The 20154-nt window shown below is 38.3% G+C and overlaps 1 protein-coding gene across 2 annotated transcripts; it reads right to left on the reverse strand.

The window, feature by feature from the left end:
* Nucleotides 1–327: 327 nt before the first annotated feature.
* bcl2l12 (BCL2 like 12) lies at nt 328–19695 on the reverse strand. Of its 2 annotated transcripts, none has more exons than XM_062439051.1 (8): nt 19651–19695; nt 17920–18100; nt 9343–9490; nt 8159–8384; nt 4280–4384; nt 2493–2566; nt 2055–2318; nt 328–598 (listed from the first exon to the last, which is right to left on the reverse strand). In XM_062439051.1, exons 2-8 carry the CDS (start codon nt 18096–18098, stop codon nt 557–559), a joined length of 1038 nt encoding a protein of 345 aa, XP_062295035.1. In that variant the 5' UTR covers nt 18099–18100; nt 19651–19695; the 3' UTR covers nt 328–556. The 2 variants fall into 2 exon arrangements, with proteins under 2 accessions (XP_062295035.1, XP_062295034.1); XM_062439050.1 differs by having other exon boundaries at nt 2493–2569.
* Nucleotides 19696–20154: the final 459 nt, after the last annotated feature.

Consider the following 20154-nt stretch of genomic DNA (forward strand, 5'->3'; position numbering starts at 1 on the left):
CTGGATAACACATTCATCTTGCCCCAGGAAAGGGAGATAGCAAAATGAGGACTAGAGAGCAGAGCAAACTGACAGACCAAATTGGAGGAAGGTTGACAAAAGCATAGGAAACAAAAAATAAAACAAATGGAATGCTCTGACAGAGAGAGAATTGGATGCTATGTTGACAGGCTGCCCATTGGCCACTACCAAAACTCAAAACACAATACAACCTGCTATCAAATTCAAATTGATGGACAGGTCTATTGATTAAACAATCTACATCAAAATAACAAATAACAACAAATCGCTTCTTTTTACAAACATGGAGAACAATAACCTGTGGTGAATGTACTTTCAGCAGAAGTTACCTCTTGTGATTATTGTAAGATTTGACTAACAATAATCAGACAAAGGCTTATGGAATCTGCTCTTCTCACAGTCCAGATGACTCCAGGAAAGCTTGTTCATGGACAATCTGTTGTAGGAAAGCAAAGCATGGTCCAACCGTCTCTTCACTTTGATGTCAATCAGTTTTCAGCATTTGAAGTTGGAATCAAAAGACCCCTCTGAGGACTCAGTCGTACTCCACACACTCCTCCAAATCTACCACATTCTCCTGAAGATGAAATCAAAGGTTGATGACATGCAGAACAGAGGAAAATAAAGCTGCATACTGTAGCTTCAGTGGTCCATGTGTAAATGTCATCATCTGCCCATGTCTGCAAGGGTCAAATGTTATCATCTATGTGTAATATGCAATATTCTTGAAAATGTATATCCATTTCAGTTGCCCACTGGTTAATCTATTGCTGCATCTTGTTACTCTGCAATAACAGCATATCGAGTGCAGCACACACCCTCGGCATAAAGGTGCATAGGGCCAATCATGGCTGCCTGCAGCTTTAATTAGGGCACTAGTGCACTTTTTGTCATTTTCAGGAGTTGTATTTTACCAAATTCCTAGACATTTACTGCACTGTAATTGCCATTGAGAGCCACTGCTGTATAGACGATACACAACCTGTATAATGACCAAAGAGAACAACACATTTTCTTTCTTAAACTTCCTTTCCACTGTTTCCTGTTCACTTTACAGATGTTACTCGTTTCAATTGATGTGATTACCACATTAATGCCACAGCGACAGAGAAGGGGGTTAAAATAATGAATCCAAGAGTAACTGCAGTGTGCACCAACAACCTGCACATGGTGACAGTAGAGGATTGTAACATCAGCACAAGCGAGCAACACATGGTCTTGTGGACATAGGACATAGACGCTTATGCTTATGCTATGTTGATGTCAAACAGTTATTCTATATTGCACATCTTGCTTTAATTTATTATTTGTTCAGAGAACAGTTGTTTAGGTTACATATCTGTTGAAATGAAAAGTTTCTATTCAGGAGTCATATTACATACATTTATCCAGTTCCACAGCTGTTGCAAAATCCTGTTATCAGGATTCAAGCACTCTGCTGCCACCTAGCATGTACAGTAAGATAGTGCAATCCCCACCTTTACTGATGTGGCAGCACCATGGTAAAGCACACAAATGAAATGAGTAACACCTGTATTTATTGTTTGTTTTATTTTTTTATCATCCTGTTTTTATCCCATAGCAGAAGACGTTGTTTTTGTTAGCCTTCATTTTTCCCATATGAGGTTGGACACAATTACATTGTCTGATTTTAAAACTACCTTTAATCAGAGAATTCAGCTGGCTGCTGTACCTGTGAAGGTTTCGGACAATTTTTTTCCCATTGGAAATCTTTGTTATTGTTTAGTGTTAATTGACTTCCAACAATAAATGCATACATTTGCATAAAGTAAGCACCTCTTGTCCATTCCCATGTTAATAAGAATATTAGCACTTGAAAAATGTCTCTGTTAAAAATGTAATATATTTTTAAAAAGCGTGATTGATTTGGTATTATTGGTGTTACATTTGTGATAAACTATTGACACATTGATAAGGATTGAATATTTTAATCAACCAACAGCCCAAAGATATATAAAATTTGATCATTCGGACATAATGGAAGTTGCAAATGTTTTCATTAAATCACTTACCCATCCTCCTTGGCTCTTTACCCAGGGGGCAAAGGTCTCCATGTAGCACTCTGCATAACCTTGCATGCGCTGGGTTCCTGTGGCTGTCACTATCCGCCGTGATACCTCCATGGTGACAGCCATGCGCTGCAGTGTTGGACTAGCTGTTGGCAGCAGGGCTGGGGCCTCAGATACCTGACTACTGCTGAAAGTGTCTAAAAGCTTGGCAAATGATGCATAGGAAAGACGAGTCAAGCCGGAGCGCAGAAAAGGGTCCGACTGGATCTGTCAAAATATGTATAATTAGAAGATGTGGACTTGAGTCAGACTCACCAATATTTTGTCCTATCAATATCTTTTTGTATTAAACGTCACAGAGCACATCAGGCTGACTGCAGTTAACTGATGATGCAAAACTCCCTCTAAATTAAACAAAGTCTCAGTACAAAGCACACCTACCTTAGTGTTGATGGAATCTCCTTCAACAGAGAGTATCTTAGCAAGCTGCTGCACCACTGCCTCTTTATCACAAGCTACTGGAAGAAAGAACCAACAACTTTAAAGTCAATGAAACTGCATCATATAGCTCTTAGTTTTTGTCTCCTCAGACATATTTCCCTGGGTCAGATGAGTTACATTTTGCATTAAACAGTGCAAAACAGTCCGTCAACATAAGATGCAAATACAAAACTAAACCAGGAAAGAACAGTGCAAAAAGACTAGAAATGATGCACAAATAAGTGCAAGAATGTAGAATGCAAATATTGTAAACATTTCACTGTATTGATAAACATTAACCAATGAGGTAGAGTGACTGTGGCAAAGAAGGTTTGTGCATATGACATCAGTTTGTGAGCATGGTCCATTGAGGGGTTATCAGAAAAAAAAACAGCTGCTCTATGGTGTCCTAGTACTACGACGAGTATTTGGGCCACATGAGGAAAAACATTTATTTTTTTCTGCGACGAGATTAAACTTGATATGACGACTTTAAAGTCAGCACTACGCCATTAAACTTGAAATGTCGAGAATAAAGTCGAAATATCATGCCGACTTTAATCTCAGCGTGTTGACATTTAAGTCGACATGTCGAGATTAAAGTCGGCATGCCAGGTCGACTTTATTGTCCTTTACTCAATGACTATATAATTTGCTTGCAGCTGTGAGATTATATTATAATGCCCCTACAGATTAATAACCTATGAACATCTTTTTCTTTTTTTTCAGCTCTATTACAGGATTTCTTTGTGCAAAAAGCTAAAGTAGCTCAGCAAGTCAAATGCAGATATTACATTGGAGGAGACACTGCAGTGCAGCCTTTTCACTGTAAATTCTAACTTTTTCACCTATTTCTGGAGTCCCTGGCAAGCTGGTGAGGAGAAATTTGGACAGTAAAGTTTATTCTCGACATTTCGAGTTTAATGTCGAAGTGCTGACTTTAAAGTTTTTTAATCTCGTCGCGAGAAAAAAAAATTCCTCATGTGGCCCTATTACTCCGTCGTATAGTACCACTAATTACTCCGTCGTATAGTACCACTAATTACTCCGTCGTATAGTACCACTAATTACTCCGTCGTATAGTACCACTAATTACTCTGTCGTATAGTACCACTAATTACTCTGTCGTATAGTACCACTAATTACTCTGTCGTATAGTACCACTAATTACTCTGTCGTATAGTACCACTAATTACTCCGTCGTATAGTACCACTAATTACTCCGTCGTATAGTACCACTAATTACTCTGTCGTATAGTACCACTAATTACTCTGTCGTATAGTACCACTAATTACTCCGTCGTATAGTACCACTAATTACTCCGTCGTATAGTACCACTAATTACTCCGTCGTATAGTACCACTAATTACTCCGTCGTATAGTACCACTAATTACTCTGTCGTATAGTACCACTAATTACTCTGTCGTATAGTACCACTAATTACTCTGTCGTATAGTACCACTAATTACTCCGTCGTATAGTACCACTAATTACTCCGTCGTATAGTACCACTAATTACTCTGTCGTATAGTACCACTAATTACTCTGTCGTATAGTACCACTAATTACTCCGTCGTATAGTACCACTAAGACAATATAATACTAATACTACACACTGCCACATTATCTTACAAAAAACATTAAACACAGTTTAATGAAGTCATTGTAATGTGCTAACAAGGATAGGTGTGTGTGTGTGTGTGTGTGTGTGTGTGTGTGTGTGTGTGTGTGTGTGTGTGTGTATACCTGGGGAAGACTGGCTGATGGGATTCACTTTCTTTATACTGGTGGACCTCTGAGCAATCTCTTCCAGCTTCTCTGCTACCTCATTATAGAACCCAGGAGGGTGGTCTGTATCAAACACAACACACACAAGTATCTCAGATGTCATTCTGTGTTAAACATTCTACTTTAACCACTTTCTAATGTCAATAAGTATGTTTATATACACACAAGAAAACCAAATATAATCAGTAACATTTTAGCTTCAATTCCAACTGAAATTGTATTGGATTTTTAAGGAGGAAAAAGGGTCTTTGGGGAAATGCTCTATTTCGTCTCAGCCATCACTGTTTGACAACAGCTGGCAGAAGTTAGCAGTGCACTTTTTCCTGATTAATTTGTTTGGTGACTTGTTCAACAGACAAGATGTGTTCGTGTCTGCAAGTTAGATAGCGAGGAGACCATTATGAAACATTTTTGGTCTTTGGTCTCTGGATTTTTTCTCAAAGGACAACACAGGACAAGTGGTTTCATCGAGCATGGACTGTAATCACAAAGGTTCTTATCTTACCAGTAGTAAATGGCTCTAAAAGTTCTCATTAAGAGTTTCCTCTTTGGTAAGGAACATGACTGATTAAAAGATTGATTGATTGATTTGCTGTTTGCAAATGAAGTCCTTTTTGAAATTGTGCCACCAGTTAACAACATCAACAACAACAAGGGGAACTTGCTGCAGAACATCTCATATATAAGCCCTGTGTACACCTGACCATAAAATGTGTCTCAGGTTATACCATCACAAGTGGACAGCCAAGATACATTGCTGTTTCCACCTGTCTTTATTATGCGTTTGGAGCAGTCTCAAGCTGACCACTTGTGTCCTGATTTGGTTGCAGCCTACATCACTTAATATACATGTATAGGGTATTCCAACTGTTTAGATTACTCCTCTCCATTCTTTCAACCATTTACCAAAACAAACACCATGTCCTGCACTGATGACATACTTTCCTGTAACGTCCTGGCCTGGGACACATCAGGATGCATTAGCATTTACACTACAAAATATATGTGGTTAGATGCGTCCCAGACCACGTTTTACTCCACTGACTTTCAGCTAAGGAATGTACCATTAACATATCTTCATCATCCTTGATAAGGCTAACATCTTGTTAAGTACTTTTCAGCTTGTTTCATTTTCAGAATGCTAAAGCTTTATGCAAAATAATGTAATTGCTATATTGTAAAGACTTTTATTAAAATAATTACCCCATTCAGAAGTTGTACTTGCCTGTCTGTGGACAGGAAGTAACTGACTATGCTCCCTGAGAATTCTACAACCCCTTGGATTGGCCAGAATCCACCATCTCGGCGGGCAGACCGAAACTTTAAAACAGTCTCTTATCTAAGACTCCAGGTTGCTAACTGGTTTTTCTTGTTTTTGTCTTTGTCTTCTTGCTTTCTGCCATACATATGGAATGCCTTTTACTACTCTGGTATGAGATTCAGAACAACAAGAACAGGAAGTGAAACATCAATATCTAGAGTCATGAGTTAAGGATCAAGACTAGGAGTGCCTAAACCAGAAGCTCTCCTTTGTTATGGCTCACTGCTTCCGTGAGCCATAACAGTTTGCCATCTGTATATCAGGTCTTTCATACCAACTACACAATAGATAACTGCATCATGCATTTGAATCTTTCACAAGCCATAGCCTTGTGTACCAGTTTCCCTTTCCCTCATGTGTCTTCTTTGTAAAATTGCATAGTGTTTATTACTTGTTTGTAATGTTTAGGAATAAATAATGCATGTAACTAAAGTGAACTTGTTTAATCTTAAAATACCTTATACCCCTGCAGAATCATAGGTAATATGATTACCAATCATAACTGCAATTCACCTCTCTTGTGTGGCCCACATTGAGGACTATTTCCCTATTATCATAAATAATCAAATATAAAAAAGTGATGTCATAGGACAAATAATTTCACAACAACAATAATAGTAAACAATAATAACTCATCATTCCCCCATAAAATCATGAAGCTCTTTGAATCTCTTTGAAATTAAAAAAAAAAAAAAAAAAATACAATTCTGGTTTTCACCTCACTAGATGCCCATAACCTAGCTGTCCAGCAACCTAAACACTTGACCATACAAACACCAGTAGAGACCAGCTGTCATTTCAGATGTATAACAGTCGTCTTTCAGAATCATTTACCATCTATAGATGTATTAAAGAAATGATTCTTTAAACTGCATTGACACAGACCTGTCAACCAATCACTGTGGACATAGTTGGTACATGTCAATTCCCTTAATTCCATCCATGTTTCCCTCACTTTAATCTTTTCTTGTGTTTTAGTCACTCTCACTATGGACATGGGCAAAAGAAATCAAGGCCACGTTTTAGTACTGAAAAAGTACTGAAAATGTTATAATGTGCACACATAATACAATTCATTCCCATTTTTAGTTCATTCATGCACACAATATATAATTTGTTTCCATGTTTTGATTAACTTGTGCACACAAGGTATAAATCGTTCTCATATATGGAAATGCTACAGACATTAGAGCCAGCAGTAAATCACCAATGAGCATCACAGATTATTTCATCAGATCATATTCCTCCTGGATGCAGGACTCTAGCTGCTAACAGCTGAGATGAACAGCTGGTCTCACATCTCTGAAAACATTTAAGCTGATTCACAAACAGGTGTTATTTAAAACACTGACATGGAAATCTACATACTTACTTTCTTACCTGAAAACATATTAAAACTTAATTAAATGCAGCAGGTACACTGCACTTCATGCTCTGGGGAGAAAGGCTGGTCTGTTGTGCTGGCTCTCACTTATACACTTATCTTGTGCACATGATGCTTAAAATGTGAGAACAAATTATATCTTGTGCATACAAATTAACCAAAGCATGGGTACAAATTGTATTTTGTATGCACATATTATTTTGAGCACTCCAGTCTAAACTAGAAGTGATTTAGTGTCAGAGCAGTCTGATCAACAGCAGCGTCCAATCAGTAACTGATTTCCCAAAAAGGGGTGGGTTGGCTGTTGAAAGATTCCATGAAGAATGGTCTAATGTTTGCTTGCTCAGATCCATTCTCACTCCTCAGAGCAAAAGAAGCTATTTGGAACAGCCTTCAAGGGAGCAGACCAGAATGATTTCCAGGTTAAGAGAACTTGGATGTAGCCAGTGATAGAGCTTATTCATACAACATGATGTCATCCTCAGCATCAAGGTTCAGGAGTTCTCTCGTGTCCTTACTAATAGCTCCTCTCAGCAGCTTAAGAGGAAACTTTAATAGATAGATAGAACTTTTGGTGCCATTTAGGAGGACTCCTAGGCTTCAGGAGTACTTTTTTCATATCTTCAGTGATATCTACCAAATGTACAGAATTTTTAGTATAACATTTGTTGGCACCTGTAATCTCATTATACGTAAAATATAATGACAATAGAACGTTCTATCTTCTATTTATCTAGCTTTTTGTGTTCCTGTCTGACTATTCTTCCACTCCTGAGTTAAAGTGGAAGGATAGTTAAAAAGAAAAAAGAAGAAAAAAAAGAATTTGGTATAAAAAATGCTGTAACTTTGGAAGTTATCTACATTTTTGACTAACTTGCTAATGGATGGAGCTTCACATTATTGTAAGATAATCTTCTAAATATATTTTGTATTTTTGTCCCCCATCAATTACACTGAAAGACCATTATGAAGGGATCTCTTAATGGGCAGTATTAACAGGAGGAATGATTATGGCAAGAAAAACCTGTTTCATATTCATTTTGGATGCCCCACTATTGTTTTAAGATACACTGGAAAAATGGTTTAAAATACTCTGGTTTGTGTAGTTTAATAGTGTAATGGAGGAACTTACTAGGAGAGATGATGGTTGGTTTAGGCTCTGGTTCTGTGGTGATAGGCAATGAGCAAGGCCTCTGAGGATGAGATCCATCACCCTCTTTCTCCTTCTCTTTCTCTAACTTTAACCTGAAGAACTTGGAGATCTTTCTTTTAATTTTCTTTTTGTTCAGTTTCTTCTGCTGCTTCTTCTTCTCACTGTCATCGTCTTCTGATGTTGAGGAGGGGGATTTGACATCATCCTGTAAAAATGGTAAGTTTTAAATAGACTGTATTTCTATAGCCCATTTCTGCTTGTTCAACCACTCAAAGCGCTTTCACACTACATGTCACATTCACCCATTCACAGACATTCATACACTGATGACAGGAGCTACCACACAGGGTCATCAGTAGGAGACTAACCATTCACACACATCCTTACACCACGGGCACAGCCATCTGGAGTCATTTGAGGTTCAGTATTTTGAGAGGAGCCAGGAATCGAACTGCTGATCTTCAAATGAGTAGATGACCTGCCCTGCCTTGTGAACAGGTTCTTTTGGTCAAAACTAAGAGTGTCATGATTTTTGATGTGTCTGATGCTGTAATTAGCTTTTGTTTATCTGGATATGCTTCCTTTTTTTTTTCTTGATCTCAGTGAGATTACAAGGTAAATACAGGTTATAATAATGCTAATGCTAATGCTAATGATAATAACAATAAGAAGAATGAGAAGGAGAAGAAGAATGAGAAAAAGAAGAATGAGAATGAGAGAAGAAGAAGAAGAAGAAGAAGAAGAAGAAGAAGAAGAAGAAGAAGAAGAAGAAGAAGAAGAAGAAGAAGAAGAAGAAGAAGAAGAAGAAGAAGAAGAAGAAGAAGAAGAAGAAGAAGAAGAAGAAGAAGAAGAAGCAGAAGAAGAAGTAGGTTGTCCATAATCGGTAGATCAGCCGTTGATTTCCGACTCCTCCAGTCTGCAGTGTCCGTGGGCAAAGATTCTTAACCCCAAACCGCTCCAAAAGGCTGTGCCATCAGTGTGAATGCATTAGATCCTCTTGATGAGCAGGCACCTTGGCATGGCCGAGTATGAATGTGTGTGTAATTAGATGATACACATGATACACTGACAGGATAAAGTGTTGAGATATATTTGTACCATCAGCTCCTATGTCACTGAAAAGATAATTCTTTTAGTGCCTAATAAAAATAACAGTTGCTTACTTCTGATTGGTCTCTGAGGTGCAACAGTTTTGGCTTGTTGTCCCTGTCCAATGAGCATTTACGGTCTTTGACAAGATCACGTGTGGTGTTAGTGACATCTTCAGTCTGAGGATCCCAACCATCCTTTGTATTTGGCTGTGGCTTGGAGCTAGCAAAAGAAAGCATCAAAGTACAGTATGGCTGGTATAGTATAGGTATCCCATGATTCAACACAATTAGAATTCAGGGTGCAACACATTTGTCCCTGATCATTTGTCCCATCTTGATGGAACTTCAGTTCTGATATACAATTACTTTTCTTAATGTATAACCACAATAAAAAATAATAATCATTAATATGCATCATGAAATACAAAGCTGTTGAACTCATTCCCATTTTACCTTAAAAAGATATGCATGTTCATAGTCCACAAGTGTATGCATTGACATTTCTAGCTCAACTGCAGTGAAAGAGGAAGATCTGCCTTTGTATCTACCTGTTGCCATGGTGAATTGTATATTTGGCACTATTTTTATGTACATTTTAAATTGTATTGCTACTTTTGGGAACACATTTCAGACATAGGACCAGTTCATTGGGGACAGCTTGTGCAATTGGGGACAAAAGCCATGTCCCAAACAAGACTACCATCGTAGTGCAATCTATAAGCCTTGAAGATTTCACCCAGATACCTCACCATCTATTTGTGAGAGTACTCTGAACATTGCATACTGCACTGTAAGTCTGGGCAATACAGACAAAAATATTATCACAATTAAAAATCACATATCAGTTATCATGATAAATGCTGAATCATCAAGTGTAAAGGCTGTTTGCTGATTACTCCTGAGTGAAAGTTCAAAAATCAGACAGGTGTTTCCAAACAGTAGAGGGAATCTGAGGTAAAACATTAAAAACAATTACAATGATGAAATCTTTTTTTAACACAAAAATATGCCTGAGTAAAATTAAGTAAAATCCTTTTTTATTCCTTTTTCCTCCACAAAATATCTAAACAGTATGTGTGCTGCAGCGTAATACAGCAGCACAACTGTAAGATGGCTGACTGCAACATTTCAAAGGGTTTTAAAGGATAATACTTGCCTATCAAACTTAAAGGCCTGCCTTTGTTGAAAATTCTGGCATTTGATGTTAAAGAATGAAAAAGGGTGAACTCAACTGTGAGGGCAGAGCAGCACTTGGACACTCTACAGTGTTCACACACTAGAATTATCTTAGAATTCATCTTAAAAAAAACAGGGGTTCCAGTATGATTTGATTTAATGACTAAAAGAAATAACTTTGCATGATGAACATGAAGTATGTCTAACATTAGAGGAGTGAAGCAGCAATCAGACCGCAGTATTAAATTATTTAAACCAACTCTGAAGTAAAGAAATAACACATCAAAAACCCTGCACTCGGGAGACTTCTGGTGGCATTGAAGCGAATGGCAGCCTAAAAACCCTGCTTTATATTTATCCCCACTGAAGAACACACACACACAAAATATATAAAGGTAAAGATAAAGGTGAGATAGTTGAAGAAACATACAGCGAGGAGGAAAGCAATGAGAACAATGGCGACGCTGGCGAGGCAGTAGCTAGCCCCGTCATGCAGGACATCTATAACGAGATTCGTGACCTCAGGTCGGATCTTAAAAGTGAAATGAGTGAATTCCGACTTTCCTTTCGTAACGACATGAAGGCCGAACAGCGCATATCCGACATTGAAGAATGGGACGTGGCAGCGAAGGAGGCTCTCACCCGAGCTAGAAGCACGCTCACGTCGGAATAATCTCCGTATATACGGACTACCGGAGGAATCAGAGGGGTCCAATCTAGCAGAGTTTGTAACAAAGTTAATAAAATCAGAAGTCGGCCTGCCCATCGTGGACATGGACCTCGGAATACAGCTACGAGGGGAAAAGGATTTATTTTGACCAAGATTCCCCTCCCGAGATTCTGAATAAAAGAAAGGCATATGTGGGGATACTGAGAGAGCTCAAAGCCAAAGGAGTCCGCTTCCAAACGCCACATCCAGCTAAGTTGAAGGTGTTTTTTGATAGCGGCACCCAGGTCTATGAGAGCGTGGCAGAGGCGGCTAAAGACCTGAAGAAGAGAGGATTCCCTATGGAAAACATTAAGGAGCCAGACTCTGCAGCGTTGAAGCAGCGGAGACTGGCAACGTGGGAGAAGGCAGGTGCAGATCGCCGCAGACAGGTAGTGGACCACAGGGGGATAAGAGAGAGACTATGGAGCTTTCAGCGTGCTCCACCGGGAGCATCGATTGCTGGCGAGTAAAGCGCCCGAGGGTAAACATCTCCACACTATCGCGGGGTGAGTGGCTGCCGGCTGGAGCCATCCAGCTTTTGAGTTTTTGATTTCTGTCTACTTACTATGAGAGTTTAAGTAATTCCTCAAACTTACCTATGTTGCATTTTTATACCTCAAAAGAAGACACTTTAGCAATTTAATTTTCAGTTTACTAAGGAACTTAATTCCCTGTCCTAAAAGTGCTTATTCTTATCCTTATACTCGTGTCTTAATTCTCTGCCAATTTACAAAGAGACTTAATATTATTATTTACTGAGCTTGATAAGATGGAACTTTATACCGGTTATGGGGAAATGTTGCCGGTGTAGACTAGTATCTTCTCTGACACCGACGAGAGGCCCTCGACGGACGCGAGCATCTCCTCTGAACTTGAAGTTTTATTTGAACTTCGGACTTGGAAGTCTTTGGTTTTGTTTTTTCTGTTTTGTTGTTCATTGTTCTTGATTGAGATACCATAGGTAATGTTACACAGGTGTACACAGGTTGAAAAGAATATATGCATCATCGGGAATATAAGATAGTCACGCTAAATGTCAATGGGCTGCATAATCTGATTAAAAGGAGTAAAATTATAGCTAAAATGAAACGAGAAAAGCTCCAGGTAGTTATTTGGCAGGAGACTCATCTGTCCTCTTATTACTCATCTCATAAATCAGGCCGTAGGAGGGGAGTGGCTATACTGATCCCTAATGCAGTACATTTTGAATTTATTTCAGAAGTGAAAGACAAGGAAGGGAGATTTGTTTTAGTAAAGGGCAAATTAGATAATGAAGAAGTAACTTTAATTAGCCCCCCAGGGAGCAAAAAAAAGTTTTTCAAGAAATTATTTCAATTGATAGTCTTTGAAACACAGGGGATTCTAATTTATGGTGGTGATCTTAATGTCCAACTTCATCCTAAATTAGATACATCTAATCAGCGCCAAAAGAAAAGACCAAATGCCATTTTAGTCCAGCGGATGCTTGCAGACCTGGGTCTGATTGACGTGTGGAGAGAGTCTCATCCAGGAGATTAAACAGTTCACCTATTATTCCACATGTCACTCTGTATATTCACAAATTGATTATTTATTTATATATAAATCAGACTGGCACAGAGTCAGGGACTGTAAAATAGGGATTAGAGACGAATCTGATCATTCCGGGGTGTACCTAACTCTGCACCTAACTAATCAACGGAAAAATACACTCTGGAGACTTAATAAGAGCATTTTAAATGACAAAACAGTTCAGAAACAGATTCAACAGGAATTTGAAACATATTTACAAAATAATGATAATGGAGAGGTGTCTCCAAACACTTTATGGGACGCAGCAAAGGCAGTCGTTCGAGGTAAAATTATTGCCCTCACGACCTTTCGGAATAAGGAAAAACCGAGAAGACTTGTTGAACTACAGGAGGAAATGAAGTCATTAGAAATTAGACACGTTGAACAAAAAGATCCTCAGATATTAACTAGAATAAACACAATTAAACAAGATATAAATGGTATATATGATGAGGAAATCGAAAAACGATTAGGTAGGTATTATGACACGGGGCCTCGGGCGATGAAACTGCTTTCCTGGAGGATACGAAAACAACGGGGAAAGAATACGATTCATAAGATCAGGAACCCCAAGACATAAAAGGTTTGCAGTGATTCAGAGGATATTCAACGAGCTTTTGAACTATATTATAATGACCTATATACCCAACCGACCATGGCAGATATTACAACAATAGAGACTTTTCTAAGTTCATTAGACCTACCATCTACAGGAGAACAACAAAATAAAGACATTATTGCTGAGATAACAGCAGAAGAACTGAATAAAGCCATTTCAAGATTGAAAGCTAATAAGGCTCCAGGTTCGGACGGCTATCCGTCCGAGTGGTATAAAACATTTAAGCTTCAGATAACACCTGTTCTGCTTAACTGTTTTAATCATACACTGAGAACAGGGGAAGCCCCCCAATCATGGAAGGAAGCAGTTATCTCTATCATCCCAAAAGAAGGAAAAGATGAAAAGGAATGCAGCTCATACAGACTAATATCAGTCTTAAATGTAGACTATAAATTATTTGCTTCAATCCTATCTAAGAGATTGGAATCCATTGTCCCGGAGCTGGTAGATTTAGATCAAACAGGCTTTGTATTAAATAGACAGACACAGGACAATTTAAAGGGGCTATATGCGAAATACAGCTTTATATTAATAAAGGAATTTTATTTTTGCTATGTTTCTTTGGAGTGGAATATTTTTGGTTGGAGTAGAGAGTTACGTCACACGCCCTCTGTGTGTGTTGTTCTGGAACCTTTGTTTTGAAAGCCAGAGCTGCGACGTCTAGCAGTGAAATAAATCGCATTTAGCCCCTTTAAGGAGAACACTACAAGTGATGAGTCATATTACATAAGAAAACATCAGTGCAATGTTGGTCAGACTAGACGCCGAAAAGGCTTTTGACTCGGTGGGTTGGGAATATCCATACAGGGTACTTGCAAGATTCGGCTTCAAAGATGTATTAGAGCGTTATACTTCTCTCCAACAGCCAGGATCAGGGTCAATGGACACCTGTCGCAAACTATTTATTTAGAAAGAGGGACACGCCAGGGCTGTCCCCTGAGCCCGACCCTATTCACATTATTTATTGAACCTTTGGCTCAAGCAATTAGAGAGGACTCTGAGATAAAGGGGATTATGATTAGAGGAGAAGAACATAAGTCTTGTATGTTTGCAGATGATGTTCTATTTTTTATTACAAACCCAGACTCAAGCATCCCTAAATTGATGTCCCTGCTAAAAAAATATAATTCATATTCTGGATATAAGCTAAATATTCAAAAAACACAAACCCTCACATTCAATTATACACCCCACCCAGATACAAAGGGGAAATATAATTTTAAATGGGACTCACCCAAAATAAAATATTTAGGAATAAACCTTACTAAAGATATGTCAAAACTTTTTGAAAACAATACGGCCTCGTTAATAAAGAGATCAAATCTGACATCTCTAAATGGACCCTCCTCCCACTAGATATGAGTAATAGAATAGAAATAATTAAAATGAATGTGTTGCCACGGTTTCTTTATCTTTTCCAGTCATTGCCTCTAGAGGTACCCCAAAAACAATTTGATGAGTGGAATGCCTGGATCTCCAGGTTCGTTTGTAACAATAGAAGACCTAGAGTTAAGTTCAAGACACTGCAGCTGAAAAAAGAGAAGGGAGGAAGAGCGTTACCATGCTTACAGGATTATTATTATGCTGCACAATTGAAACCCTTATTATACTGGGGCTTTAAACAGTGGGCTAGTTGAGGTATCACGTCTTTCTGTCAGAGCTGTTTACAAGTCATTTTTTACAAGTCCAAGTCAAGTCTCAAGTCTTTGAGGGTCAAGTCCAAGTCAAGTCTCAAGTCTCTGGTCAAGAGTCCGAGTCAAGTCTCAAGTCTCTCGCAAACACTAAATCAAATTCAAATTCTGACCTTAGAGCTGTACAATCCTTCATCCTGATCAGTTAGCCTTGCGAGCACCTGCCCATGTCTGTTTTTGTGGTGTTTTAACTGTCTGCTGTCACTGAAGTTTGTATGTATGTATCTGTTTGTATGTTGAGATGTCCTCTCCTGAAACTGTTACCAAATCTACCTTCGGCTATTACCTTGACCTAGACCTTGATATAGGACAGTATGAAAATGTATCAATTGTAGGTTCACTATAGAGAATCTACTGCAATGTGATGTGAAGAAACATACACTAAGAATTATTTCAATTCCATAACTGTATTTTCTTCAACAAAAAAATAATTATTTTAACAATGTTGTAAAATATAACAAAATGAACAAAACATGAACATCACAGAAACACTGCAGTTTAACACTGTGGTACAAACACACCTTTTATCTTCTGCTTAACACAACACACAGCAGGGAATGTGTGGGGATATTATAAAATATATATATATATAAAATGACCATAGTTAATGCAACGTTGTGTTTTTTAATAATTAGTAGCGGAGCCACTAAGTTAGTGGCACTAAATAACGGAGTTGCGGTGGTTTCCTGTCTGAGCTTTCAAAATAAAACCTTTGCTATTGTGCGCTGCTTATTATTATTAACAAACAAATTTTGGGGCTTGTCAATTACGGGAGAAATGACGGGAGGGCGGCGGGAGATGGGTTCGATATATGGGAGAACCAGGGAAAAACGGGAGTGTGAAGGCTTTGTATCCAAACGTAATGATCTGAGGCTCCTGCTGAACTTATCGCACTCGCCATTGTCAATGTCTGATACTGAAGATGCGCGCTTCACACATGGCGCATGCGCGTGGCATGACGTTGGTGTTTACATCTAGCTCAGAGCCAGAGATCATACAAAAAGATGAATGACAGATAAATAATGAGAATAATAATAATAACATGAAATAAAGGTTGTTCGCGAGTCTCGAGTCGAAGTCAAGTCTGAAGTCTTTTGAGGTCGAGTCCAAGTCGAGTCTGAAGTCACAGTTAGTGAGACTTAAGTGCAACTCGAGTCCGAGTCCCCAGCTCTGCTTTCTGTTCCCTCATCTCAAACAGAACATTTCAGAGTTATGAGTCACTTTCAGACACATTTGCACTGGAAAAGCAGGACGTTCATAGATACCTCCAAGTCAGAAATTATTATAATAAAAAATTACAAATCAAAGAGGAGAAGGAATACAATTTGATTTCTATATTTCATGATGCATACCAAAAAAAAGACAATTAAAAAGTTGGTCTCAAGAATATATGGAAGTATACAAGCTTCTAAAAATCATTCTATGATATCCATTAAACAAAAATGGGAGAGGGAGTCAGAAACACAAATATCAGAAGAGATCTGGATGGAAATATGTGAGACACATGCGACCACTGCAAACTCAAGATCGATGAGAGGTTTCGGCTGGAAGAATGTAGTGAGATAACAGCACTGCAAACAGGCACACAGAGCCGAGGCTTCTGTTGGAGACAATGTGGAACCTCTATGGCTAATCACTTTCATGTTTTTTGGGCCTGTCCGAAAATCCAGTCATTCTGGGGGGAGGTAGCTACCGAGATAAATAATAAAAACACCCATGATGATCTCATGTTCTTTGTCTATGTAAAAAATAAATTAAAGTTTTTTTTTTAAACTAAAAAAAAACCCTGCACTCACTCAGTGTCTTCCATAGCAATGGCTTTCCTTTCCCCAGCGCTTACAGTGAAACAGAGAGGCAGCTTTCCACTGCTGGAGACATAACATTAATAACAACACAGTGGAGCACTTTGCCTCCTTCTCATTTTGTTATTCTCATAAATCTGCATAAAGCTGCATTTCAGCCAGGAAGACCAAGATCATGCACTGAGTGCCAGTGTTGTTTTTTTATTATTATTTATTTGTTATATTTCTATTGAGGAAAATATTTGTAATTGTAATTATTGTTACTTTTTTATTGCCCAGCCCTACTGCACAGGGTGTGAAAACATGACATAGATGGAAATGTATATATTCACATAAGAGTTCCAGTCAAAGCTTAAAAATCCTGACATTGGGATCTCACTTTATGATCGAGTGGAATTACATGACATTTGAGACCAAATGATTTGGTATTCAGCTGTCACATCATTACATTCTATGCCTGCTTTACGCATAAACAGGCTGAGAACCAAGAGCTGTGGATTCTCTCCTCAAACATAAACACACACACACACACACTACTCTCATAAAAACACACATACACTCACCTGATGAACAGTACAAGTGCTAGAGTTAGATGGACAAATGCAAATGACCTGAACATTATTGTTATCCTTATTACTTTTATTTGTATTATTTATTTATTATTGTGTTACTTATCTGTGCATTATCTATTACTTTAACCTTTATTTATGCCCCTTTTATGCTGATTTTTTGGTGCTACAAACGAAATGTCCTTGTGTTTTATATGCAATGACAATAAATACATATCTATCTATAAATATATCTAAACATGTCCTCTGCACAGAAGTTGACAAAGCTGTCTCCTTCCCCCTTTTATTGATAACTGGGATTTAAGTTTATCAGTAAGGATATTGAGCCATAATCTGCTGTTTGTGTGGCATACACACATTTATAGGTTAAAAGAAATGAAAATATGGAACAAGTGGATCAAGACATACTTTAAAGAACCAGAACCCACTCTGAGGTAAGTGGAAATGAGTGTGTTGTTGAAAAAAGTGACACAAAAAAGAACAAACACAAAAGAACACAACAGCAGAAGCTCAGAGCAGTAAGTTCCATTACCTGTACTTGTTGTGATCCCTGTAAGCACCTCCTACATTGCCAGGCCTCTTTTTCGGAGGGATGGAAAGGGTTCGATGGAGGAAAGCTTGGAGAACTAGATGAGTGTCAGCTTTGATCTCCACCAGAGAGATGGAAGAGTTGGAGGAGACAGAGGAACAACGGCCCGTAGACTCTGACATCACTAACATACAGAAAGACAAAAATGGAGTTTACAAAAATGTTTTTGTGCTGTTATTTGAGTGAGAGCCATCTGCAAAAGGCATGAAGTGCAATGGGGATGTTGCACCATCATTAGTTTAGCTGCAGTTTAGAGATTAAGAATAGAACAAGTCACATGTCCTGTGTTCCATTTATTCATAATATATCAGTTTAATGTAAACAAAAAAATATGAGTTTAAAAATATATATATCTTAATGTATTATCTAAATCATAAATATGAACCCAAATCAGTAAGCAATACAAATAGGTGTGCTTGATTGTAATGTACTGTAACAGCAGTAACTGGGTGGCAATAGTCTGACTTGAAGAAAAAATATAATATGTTGTTTAGGAAGTAAGCCAAGGCCTATACAACATTGCAGAAAGACTATCTGTGTGTTCAATTAAGCAGCCAAGAAACATAGACTTGTTATGCATGCCCACTCTCTTTTTGTATTATGTCCTGGCTGAGAGGGGGAACATGGAGAGATCATTTCTGAACCAGTGAGGGGTGAAGAACATTTTAAAAGAGAAAAAGAAGGTCGGGGACCCACAGTCTATAGAGTAGACCATATATCACAGTAGACTAATAATTATATCCTGGTCTCCTGGTCTAAGCGTAATTCGCCAAGGAAATCATTCAAAGGTCTGATAGTTGTTCTGTAAGCTCTCTCCAGGTGCAATTCTAGGTAAGAAGAAGAGAACACTGGCCAATGTTGCATGCACCTCATGGTAACATGCACAGCTGAAGGGAAAACTATCAGACTCTGTAAGGATTATTAAGGCAAAGTATAAAATGATATAAATCTTTTTGTAACAGTTCTGTTTCAGGTTCATCAATGATGATGAAAGATCTGTGTGTGTGTGTTTTATTACAGCCAGTAGCTTAGTATGATGCGGTTGCTCTGAAATTTACAAGGCTTTAACTGATCTTTCAATTGTTCTTAGAGAGAACTCGTTGGTGTTTTTAAGCATGGGATTTCAGATAGTTGTGCTAAATTAGGTTTTAAATGAGAAAATATGAATGTGTTGCTTGCTTGTAAAGTTGAGCAAATAAAATAAAATAGACTATATGATGATAAAATCATTTGATATCTACCAAACTGTGGTTATAAGAGACACTGCTGTGCATTATTCGGCAGAACCGATTGTTGCTGCTGAGTAATTAATGCGTATCTAATTATTTAAGCTCAGGTCAATACTGAGTGTATGAAACTCACACTGTCAACACTGTTAGATGAAGAGATTAAGTTACAGTGTGGCAGTGTTACTACTGACACTGAACAGTAATCCCACCACTACAACGGATTTCTTTTTCAATGAAATACTGTACACGAAATAATGACTTTAGGCAACTTCTATTTAAAATGAAGGCTACACAGAGTGACTCATGTAGTACTACTTAACTTTTAAACGTTCACGGAGTCATATGGACTATATTAATGTCACTAAAACATCTCAATACACTGTTACGTGATATAAATGCAAGACAGACGACGGAAATCTCAGCGAAACATGTCTTGGTAGCCTACCTCCGTCTGTGTGTGCTGTGCTGTCGGTCTTACAGCTGTCATGGTTTCCGCCTGTGTGCGTGTGTGCGTGTTTGCGTGTTTGCGTGGCTAGTAACAGCCCGGGAAAGGAGGAGTCTGCCTCGACCGGGTGTGTCCGCCCACTGTGAGCCTGCTTCTATCTGAGCTTTCTTCCTGTTAAAAGGGAGTTTTTTCTTCCCAGTGCTGCTCATGTGGAATGTTGGGTCTCTTTCAAATGAAACCTCAACAGTATGGTTTAGAAGCTGCTCCATGTGTAGACATGTACCATTATGATGATTATAACAAACAAATATTTCTCTTTGTTTCTACCTAGGAGGAGAGTTATATTACTAGTGATACAAAGAGACGACTAAGACCATAAAACATAAAAGTGGTCTGTGGGTTTAATGAGGCCAGTAAAATCTTCATTGATTTTCATGCCAGCCAGTGGCGGCTGGTGACAAAAATGTTTGGAGGGGCGCAGTTTGATGCCATTTCAAACAAGCC

The sequence above is a fragment of the Scomber scombrus genome, chromosome 18 (assembly GCF_963691925.1).
Source record: "Scomber scombrus chromosome 18, fScoSco1.1, whole genome shotgun sequence".
NCBI classification, from domain to species: Eukaryota; Metazoa; Chordata; class Actinopteri; order Scombriformes; family Scombridae; genus Scomber; species Scomber scombrus.